This window comes from Mirounga angustirostris, unplaced genomic scaffold (assembly GCF_029215605.1).
Source record: "Mirounga angustirostris isolate CCGP_5_RB_7025 unplaced genomic scaffold, mMirAng1.0.hap1 SCAF_10, whole genome shotgun sequence".
NCBI classification, from domain to species: Eukaryota; Metazoa; Chordata; class Mammalia; order Carnivora; family Phocidae; genus Mirounga; species Mirounga angustirostris.
Genome location: NW_026991718.1, coordinates 22,674,934 through 22,684,904, shown reverse-complemented (window position 1 = coordinate 22,684,904; position 9,971 = coordinate 22,674,934). Strand labels below are relative to the sequence as shown.

General features: G+C 50.7%; 1 protein-coding gene across 1 annotated transcript in view; it reads right to left on the bottom strand.

Annotated features, from left to right (window-relative positions):
- PLB1 (phospholipase B1) overlaps positions 1–9,971 on the bottom strand; it is a 123,417-nt gene that overhangs the window by 32,416 nt on the left and 81,030 nt on the right. The window contains exons 33-40 of the mRNA XM_064572039.1: positions 9,651–9,724; positions 5,559–5,602; positions 4,770–4,878; positions 3,255–3,306; positions 2,797–2,877; positions 2,203–2,268; positions 1,298–1,398; positions 202–283 (exon numbers count right to left, since the gene is read on the bottom strand). Coding sequence (XP_064428109.1) covers positions 202–283; positions 1,298–1,398; positions 2,203–2,268; positions 2,797–2,877; positions 3,255–3,306; positions 4,770–4,878; positions 5,559–5,602; positions 9,651–9,724 — 609 coding nt within the window. The remainder of the gene's footprint in view (positions 1–201; positions 284–1,297; positions 1,399–2,202; positions 2,269–2,796; positions 2,878–3,254; positions 3,307–4,769; positions 4,879–5,558; positions 5,603–9,650; positions 9,725–9,971) is intronic.

The following is a 9,971-nucleotide window of genomic DNA, read 5'->3' as shown; positions in this document are numbered from 1 at the left end:
ACCTCGAGGGTTTTGCCACCTGGATTCCTCTGGGATGACTCTAACTGGGGTGCCTGAGGCACTTCAGCCAGATGGGGCAGAGGAAGGGCCCAGAAGGTGATGTCCCTCCAACCCGGACTAGCTCTTCCCTTCCCTGAGTGCCAGTGTGTTGACTGAGGAGGAGGAGAGCAGCCCAAATGGTGGTTCCCTTCTTGGTCTCACCTGGTAGGCTTGGGTGATGGCCTCCAACCTGGCCAGCTCTTGGGAGCTCTCCCGAGGGGTCAGAACGCAGTTACATAACACGCTGCACAAAGAGGGGGAGGCAGGAAGACCCAGAGCAGAGGCTCTGGTCAGAGCTGGTTCTGCTGCGTGGGGTGGCTCGCTTGAGCCCTGGCTTAGGAGCACACGTGCCCTGAGGCTCTGATGCACATTCTCAGGGGCAGATTTCAGGCCTGACACAGACTGGACAAAATCCCAAGGGTGTGTGAGTGAGCACCCTCTCATACTGATAAAATACAAATACTGGACGGCAGGCACTGGGCCTCTGGCAAATAATGCGGAACAAATGAACTTAGGCAATGAAAATCCAATGTTTAATTGGGTAAGAACGAAATAAAAGTGCATCCTGTGGTATCGGAGCTTGTATTTGGGGGTCTTTGATGCTCACGCCCTCAGATGCCTCCTTAGTTCACACTAGTGTTCCCCTTCATCATGAATTGTGCATTCATAATGAATCTGGATGAATTTCATCACGAATTATTTCACGCTCATGAAATATACTTCATGTTAAAACAGATATTATCTCTAAAGCACCAAGAATAGTGCCAGGCACACAGTAGGTCCTGTAAAACTTTGTTAAAGAAATAAATGTACATAAGAGGTAGGAAGATTAATAAAACATGTACCTATATACCTCTCACCCCACTTAATAAAACACTCCCATTCTGAAGTCCCCCAATGTGTTCCTTCCCCATAAATGTCATTGAATGATGTGGATCGTTTCTCTACTTTCTGTTTCAATCTGACCACGTACGTATACAACCCCACGTTCCCTCTTTTCACTGGCTGGGCCATGCTGTGTCTCAAACACCAGCATTTGTCCCAGCCCTGACCCTCTCCGCTGTGGCTCCCATGTCACAGAGCTTCCTCCTGACATCCTGAGGTTGGGTAAGATTGGGGCGGTCCTGACATAAGACCCCCTTTGCAGACTTGGACACGTGGACACACCAAGTCACAGAGACCCCGAGTAGTCACCACTGTGAAAGTGAGACCAGGAGGTGAGCGCTTCTCTGGCGGGGGGCAGGCAGCCCCTGCCTACCTGGCCTGCTGCACAGGGCACCTGTCCGGGTTGCCCAGAAACACCTGCCGCAGGACGCTGGGGCTCAGGAAGTCCACGAGGTTGACCAGGGCTCTGGGCACCTAAGGGCAAGGCTGCAGGTGAGAGAGGGGCTCTGGGGGCTTCTTCCTCAAGCTGCCTTAGGGCCCTGAGAAGTGACTCTCCACAGAGCCCAGGCTCACGTGTTCCTGAGTGGAGTTTTGGGAAGGCGTCGGCACAGGATCACTGCGTCGGGCCCTGCAGGCTCTGCCGCCCGCTGTGGCCTGCGACATGAGTGGCACCTCCTGGCACAGGACAACATGGCGCACCTGAGTCTAAATGCTGACAGTTCGGCTCCACTCAGCCGTCAGTTAGTGAGCTTCCAATCTGCTGAGCTGGGTGCCCTATTTGCCATTTCCCTCCAGCCCAACATGGACCAGCTCTGCTGAGCAGGCCTGGGGACTGGGCCACCCCGAGAAGCACGTGGTAGTTGGAGGGCTCCCCCTGGGCAGCTGGAACAGCTTGTCTGTGTCAGGGGGTGGAAAGAGAATAAGCTCTTGGGAGCAGGACCAGAGAGGGGTTGCTCCAGATACAGCCTATGGCTCAGTGGGCAGGGCCCAGCCTGGGAGCCACCCTGTTGCTGTTGCTGCCAGGGAAGGTCTCAGGTGCTGAGGGGTGGGGGTGGGGATGGGGGGGGCAAGGAGCACACCAGCTGCCTTCTCTTCAAGCCTGAGACCCTTCTGTGCTGATTCCAAATGGAGGTAGGCCCCAAACTCTGGAAAGGGAAGGCGCCCATGCCCTTGGCTGTCTCCTTCAGGGGAGGGGGTATCTCACCTTCTTTCCCCCAGCCACACTCCCCCCCCGCCACATGCTTGAGCTGGGTCCAGCTTGTCGGAGCCTCCACCCACCTCTCTATGTAGGATGTCCAAGGCGTTGCGGAGATGGTCAAAAAAGTTGGTTGCAGAATACAGATTCTGGGAAGACACAGGAGGAAGAGGAGGAGCTACTTCGGGAGAGGGGCACTGGAGCAGCTGAAGGCCCCCCTCTGGCTCCAGCCCCAGGACTTCTTCTCCCTCTGGCTTCTGGCTGGGACTAGCTCATCATGTCAGAATCTGAGCAGTTGATTACTCGCTATTATCCAAGATGGGCCAGCCAGAAGACTGGAAACTTCCGCCAGGGCTTTCGTTTAGGAGCTGAACGTGCGGGTCCTCGTTCCCATAGCCGGGGTTTCCAGTTTCTCCACTTACTGAATTCTTAGGAATTGTAAGAGGGGACTAGAAGCCCCATATCTGCCACCTGCTACTTCACACCCCCTGGGACATGGAGGTGGGTGGGGCCAGAAAGCTGAGGGTCATGGGGTAAGTGGAGGCACACACACGGAGGCGTAGTTGGACAATCCTAGGGTTGGTTCTAGGGACCAGTCTCAAAGGGGACCTCCAAAGCCTCCCGGTCAATGTCAGGAGCAATGAGTAGGCCTGGCTGTCTGACCCCCCGCCCCGTACCGAATCTGTGCAGTAATCACATAAGTCACTGCCTCCAATCAGCACCGTGATAATCTTCCAGTCCTCGTGGAAATTCACTCTCTACACAGGAGGAGGAAAATGCTTGATGATTTCCAACCAATAAACAATGCCACAGCCCTAGGAAATCCATTCAACCCTTTAAGACTTCCTTGCCCACTCAAAATAATAGAATCAGAATCTCAGAGCTGAAAGAATTTTAGAAGTTTATGGACCACAGAACCTTAGCATCAGGAGGGATGTTCAAGATCACTGTGATCAGGGACAGCCCACCCCCCACGGCCATGGACATAATCTCCAGGGCCTCGGACTCGGGCCGTCCTACCACGGCTTGAACACCTCTGTAGTGACAGTGGCTGTTTTCATGGCAGACCATTCCATTTGGGGACTTCAGTGGGTTAGAAAATTAGTGTTTAAAAATAACTGTAAATCCGACTCACGTGGTCATCTTTCATCCTTTGTACCAGAGTCTGGACTTGGCTCATAAGTTTCCTGAGAAGGAGAGGAAATCAGTCCTATGGGAGAATAGTGCCTGGATTTTTCCTCCTAAAGGGCCTGAACTGGAGGTTTCCATGGCATTATCCCCATTGCCCGAATTGCCAGAGATTCTGAGGCTCACAGACAAGGAGCTACTTGCCTGTTCTGGAGAGTTATTACAACAAATAACCCTTTGAAAAGCCAACTGTCTGTCCTAAAGCTGCAGTCGAGGGTACTGTCAATTGTATTTGTTACTCGTGGTCTCCTTTCTAGAACTCCACATGCAATGTGTCTTTTAGGATTCCATGCTAGGAAACCATTTGTCTCCTTTGAAGGACTGGTATAGATCATGAAAATAGATCTATGAAGGTTTTAGCATGCTTCCTCTTTCCCTCCCGGGCTGCCAGGAAGCTGAGAGTTTGATGTACAAGCATAAGAACTGCAAAAATGCTCAACTTGATCCACTTGCTTCTTCCCCATCCCCCCCGCACCTGACCAGTGGCTGTGATTTTTCTCACTTACGCACATGTTACTTGCGTTATTTTTTCAGTAAACTTAGCCAGACGCTTCTTTTAGAAAGAGGTGGGGAATAAATATATACTGTTACATGCTTGGGTTTATAATTCATGGAAAGACTAGATCTCAAGCATCCCGGGCTCCCCAGTAGTTCAGGCCCCTGTTACAGGTCTGGGTGAGATGGATCCACAGCACGGTGATTTCCTGGGACCTGCTGGTGGGTCCATTTGTCCCCAGATGTTTCTGCTGCCAAGAAGGGTCTTCCCAGGCTGGATGAGCAGGTTGGAAGGCCATGCCCAGCAGCTAGAAGGGCGTGGGCCTGAGTTGGAAGGTGACAGTGTGTTGGAGGGCCAGATGGCCGGGCCAGGAGCAAGGAAAGCCGGGCTGCTGGGGCCACTAGGAGCAGGGTGAGGGGCTTCCTGAGACCACCCTGGGGGGCCGAGCAGTCCTGCTTCAGCTGCCTCTGGCTTCTCAAGAGCATTTCCTACTGGCTCCAGAGCGGGGCTAGGGATAGGCCATGACGTGTTGTCCCAGGAGCCTCCACGGCTGGAGATTCCGGCTTGTCCATTCATTTCTTTACACTCCCTGATCTTTTGGGGGAACTGCCACCTGTGAGGCTTTGGAGAGAGTGAATCTCTCTGGCACCATTATGCCGCGGTGAGTATTAAAACTTGGATAAATTTAGTGTGTTGTTGCATGATTAGAACATGTGGCCCAAGAAGCAAGGTCAGGAGTTCAGCCTCTGAGGCCATGGTTCCTGTCCCAGCTCCAGCCTCTCGGGCCTCCCTGCTGCAGCCTTAGTCACAGGGGCAGCCGGGAAAGAGAGTGGCTGAAGACCTCTCAGGTCATTACTGCAAATGGAGAAGTGTCCCCTTCGCACACGGAGGTCAGGATTACAATCTTAAAGGGCACTGCATGCCTCCCACCCTCTGGCCCACGGGCCCCCTCCCCAGACGCCGTACTCAGCCTTTGCTCCAGGAACAGCCTGATTGAGGAAGGCATTTGTGTCGTTGGCCTCGCCCTTGCCCACCGCATAGCCCGTGAGATTTCTGTTAAACTTCCGAAGGATATCTGGAAGAGGAGGGTGTGAATGGGACACAGAGGGTTTAAGAGGGAGGGGTATCTTCTCTGTTCTAGGCTCCCCAGAGTGGGTTTTGTCGCCACCTTCATGCAGTCAGGCAGGGAGGGGGAGGGTGTGCCTGGCAGGAGTTGGGGCGCTCTGAGAGGAAATGACCCATGACATGGTGGGCCAAGGCAGTAAGAGCCTCTCAGCTCCCCTCCTTTCCTTCCCTCGTTCCCTCTTTCTTTCCTTCCTTCCCTCATACCCTCCCTCCCTCCCTCCCTTCCTTCTTTCCTTTCCTCCCTCCCTCCCTCCCTACTTTCCTCCCTCCCTCCCTACTTTCCTCCCTTCCTCCCTTCCTTTCTTCACAGTGCAGGGAATGTTCATGATCTCATTGGATTGTCTCTGCACCCTCTGGGCCAGCTGAAAAAACCTGAGGCTCAGAATGTTTGGTGACTTGCTCTAGGTTACTTGGCAAGCACAGAGAAGAGCCAGGGCTTGAACCCAAGCCTCAGGGCCCCAAATAGAGTGTTTATGACACCCCCTTCAGCTACCTGTCCATGGGCCTCTCCTCCCATGCGATGGCAGTACACAAAGATGACTTCCTCCTTTCTTAGCTGAGGGGTATTCTCAGGAAGCCGGGGGTCAGGTGGAACCAGTGAACAGATTCAAGCCCCTGGCGGTTACTTACTCGGTAAGGTGGTCACGGTCTCCAGGGAGTCATCCCCTCCTGAACTGTAGGGAGTGAGCCAACCAGTGAGAGAGAGTGAATCAATACTTAGGCCTTATGAAAGAGCACCCCACTTTTCTTAGCACTCACGCCATCGGCACCTGTAAGATGTGCCAGACCCATTGGTCTCTTTGTGTTGGAGAAACTCTGAGAAAAATCTGAATTCCCCAAAGGGTTGGTCCCCCCCCAAAACCAGGATTTGAAGGCAAAAAAGGGCTGTTTCTTTTTTCCACCAAATCAGGACAGAAAGCACTTAGCTGAGCATATGCTATGCGCCCAGCATGTCCTAGATTCTCTACATTAGATACCCAACACCTCCCAACAAAACAAGCTTCTGATACAGATGCAATTATCCCCATTTTACAGAGGAGGAAGTTGAGGTGCAGAGGGCTCAATTAACTTTTGAAAGGTAACTAAAAACCAGCTTGAGCTGCAAACCTTTGGAAAATGCATTAGCTCTTCTCTGCCCAGTGGGGGAGGTAAATTCCACAGGGAGGTTCACGGGATAGCCTCTCACTGCCTTCCAATGCCCAATCTGATTTTATCTACTTGAATGTAGTTTCATGGTGTTCAATCTAACCTCAAGCCGCACTCAAAATTACATTTCCTTTCATGCATTTAAATTGAATACATGTGGGAGGCCAGGAGAGAAGTATTTCTATTTTAACAAAGTCCAGTGTTCAAATGTACTGTATTTACTGTTTTGTTTTTTCCCCCTCTGCACTTCCCTCCTCAATGCTAGCACATTATTCTAAGCCAATAGATTTTGAGAACATAGTGTTAGCATCCAGCCCACCAGTATAGACTTCCAAAGGAAGGCCATGAATCAAAGTCATGGCTGTTCTTCCTTCAAGGAATTGCTTGGGATGAAGAAGACTATTTCATATGAGGGTGGTCAAGTCAGGGGCTTGGCAGCCCCAGGTGATAGAAAGAAAGAAGCCAGGTGAGCCCTGCCATCTATCTCACTCAGGTATCTCTCTCCCATCTCCCTAACGCAGCCAGTGGTTGGACCTTTGTTCCAGCTTCTGATTCTACTTCAACTGTGCATGAAGCTAACAGCTTCAGCAGCTACCCGATCCTTCTTTCTTTCGACAAGAAGCATTTACTCAGAACATTTTATAGGAAATTAGAAATCCATATACCTCCTCCAATCATGCCTCCTTTTCTTCTTCAATAAACATATAAACACAAGCATGGAGATATACCTAAACACACCCATCAAGTACTTCCTATTGTAATTTCTTGTCTAAAACTATCTTTGTTCTAAAATAAGTGCCGTAGCTGATCAAGACGAACAAGCTACAGAAATCTGAGTGAATATTTCTAGGAGAAAGAATTACACAAATAAATATGGATGAACAAAAATATTTAAGTCCTCATTTTGATCAGATTTATGTGACACATGAAAGAAAAGAGACCAGCACAAAACAGCTAGTTAGTGTGAGATCCTCCCGATTAATGTAATTTATATTAAACCACAAGTTCAAAGGCTGGGTTTTGTTCGTCTTTTGTCACCCACAGTGCACAGAGAATTACAGAGTAGATGCTCAATGACATTTGTGGAAGGAGTTTCAGTGAGATTGAACACCTAATTTTTAAAAAAGCATTTTTTGGGGGGGGTAAGCAAATTTTATTTTGGTCCTTTGATACCAAATAAGCGAATTTATTTCAACTGAAGAAAAAGCAATGCTCTAAAGACCTCTGGGCCTGCCACACAGTTAAGCTAGCCAAAGCCAGCGCCTGTCCCTGCCGTATGGTTCTCTCAGGTCAAGGGGCTCTGGAAATAGTCATGGCCAAGCCTCATCCTGCAGGTCCTGCCCACAGCAACCCACCTCCCAAGAATTCTGGGTCATCTTCCCTGTCTGACTCTATGAGGCCGCCCTCTCTCCACTTTGTCTCCTTGGAGGAAGAGGCTCAAATTACATTCTTCATTTACCTGGAGCCATGCACTGCCTATTGTTTCCAAACCCAAAGCTTAATGGCTTCAGAAAATTGCTTTTCTCAGGTCAGCCTACTACATGGACATTGCCCAGAGGATGCTGATAGGTTTTGTGAACAAAGAAAGGATGCTGGGATTAAGAGAAACATTGGGTTAAACAGATACAATTTAGACACATTTCTTCATTGCAGGGCTTCTCAGAGCCTTTAATATGCTAACATACATGGGAATTCTCCACAAGAAGGATATTGTGGGTAATGTTCCCTCCCCGATATAAAGAATTTTGCCCTCTTCAGAAACCTGTAGGGGGTTGGTGTTCCATGGAACACTCTTTGGGAAACATTAGTCTATTTTACCCAAGAGTCAAACCCATAACTCAGGCGCTGACCCAGAGTTTCCATCATTAACACATGTGGATCTGAAACATTTAGAACAAAGGGTTTAAAGGCACAGCGCCACTGAATAGGCAAGGCTTTAGACTAGAACCAGAAGACTGAAACATCAGGCCACACCTGGCCTCCCCTATAGGGAGAAAGAGAGCAATGGCTGAATGTTTCCATTGCTACAGAGAAACATTTAGCAGAAGATTGCCTGTTTGTATCTGAATCCCAGGGATCCGGCCCGTGGGACTGGTAGGTGGAGCACATCTCCTTGCTCCCCCCCGCCCCCCCCCACCACCACGGCGTGTGGTTTCCCACATTACACCACCCGAAGCCCCTGCCTTCCCTAGCCAAGACTGAGTGAGGCTGCCCCCAGCTCATGCCATTTCTGGATTGTATGTCCTAAGCTCTGCTTGCTTTCTTCCCCTCTGGCTTTTCTTTTCCTCGCAGCCTCAGTAACATTTGAGGCACGTGGTCAGGAGGCGAGGCTCTGTTCTGTTCTGCGCAGCCCATTAGAGGCCCTCTACCCAGCTGGGGGGGATGGGGAAAGGTGGAGACCCCCGGGAGCCGGGAGGCATTTACCACAGCCGCTCCCGTCCTCCTGCTACCCATGCCCCGGGGTCCTCCCTGCCTCGCTCCCACCCAGGCAAGCCTTCCCCTCTGGGGCTGTCCTCAGGCTGGACCAGAGAACTGCCATCGCCTCAACTGTCCCCACCCTGTTCCCTCTCACTTTTCTGGAAGGAACGTTCCATCTGAATTCACTGGGCAGAAAAAGCGAGGAGGCAAGCGTGTGGAGGGGCTGCAAAACTTCTTAGCACTCTACCCTCTCCTGGCTGGCCTCGTTCTAGTCCTAGTCGTTTGGAATTCCGAGCTAATTGCCAGTTACCGTGAAACATACAGAAACACGAACTTCATTGGGAAAGAAAGAACCCCGAGAACACCCACCCACATCCACCCGCTCACCTGACGCGCCCGCGCTTTTCTACCTCCCGTCTGGAATGCCCTTTCTCATCTATCTAATGGCTAATCTGTCAATTCCCACCTTCTCTGGGAGCCTTCCTACTCCCTCTTCTCTATTCCTGCGGCCCTCGGGCATCTCTTACTTTCAAGTAGCACCTGCCCATCGAGCACGAGCATTTGGCAGTGCTTCCTGTCCCCCCCCTTGCCCACCGGTCTCAGTGCCTAGTCGGGTGCAGGCACACGGGGAGGGCTCGGGGCTGGTGAGTCTTAGTCCTTTCCTCCTGAAGTAGTGTGTTGCATTTCAGAGTTTTCTGGACAGACGTGGACATATATGTGAAGGCAGAGGTGTGAGTACAGAACGACATGAATAAATACATAGAGACAGCAAACAGACGGAGATTTCCACGTGTGCATAGCCATGTAAACAGGCAGGTGAAGACTCAGAGATTTGGTGCTTTTCGGGTGCATTTCATGTTGGATTTGCTGACCCAGGAGTCTGACAAGAACCCTGGTTTTCTTTTTCTGCACAATTAAAGAAAAAAAAAAGTTATCAACAATAAAATATCCTAGGGGCACCTGGGTGGCTCAGTTGGTTAAACAATAAAATATCCTTTCCACTCGTCACATTTTGCAGAAACACATTGGTTTTCCTTCTGAAAGCCCCTTCTGGACCTGGTCCTTGCTCTTCAGTATTTACGCATTTACAAGAGACACCCCCTCACCCAATTTCTGGGGGTGAGTCTGGGGCGGGAAAGGGTGAAGGGTTAACATTACCTATATGACAGTCCCCGATACTGAGTGGTGACATCAGAAAGGTCATCTGGTTTGGAACCAATTCCATTGCCAGCCTTTGAAAACACACCAAAGTCCATAGGAAAAGGAGTAAGTCCGAGGAAAGGGATACGGGCAGTTCCCAACACACTCATCATGCGGTGTGAGCAGACCCTGGACTGGGGGTCAGAGACCAGGCTTGCGTTCTGCCACACTCCTTTCCAGCCATAGGCCTTCCCTGCCTCTCAGTTGCCTCCTTACTGCACTGAGGACATGACTTGATGATCTCATAGGATTGCTTTGATGACCAAATTGGATCATGGT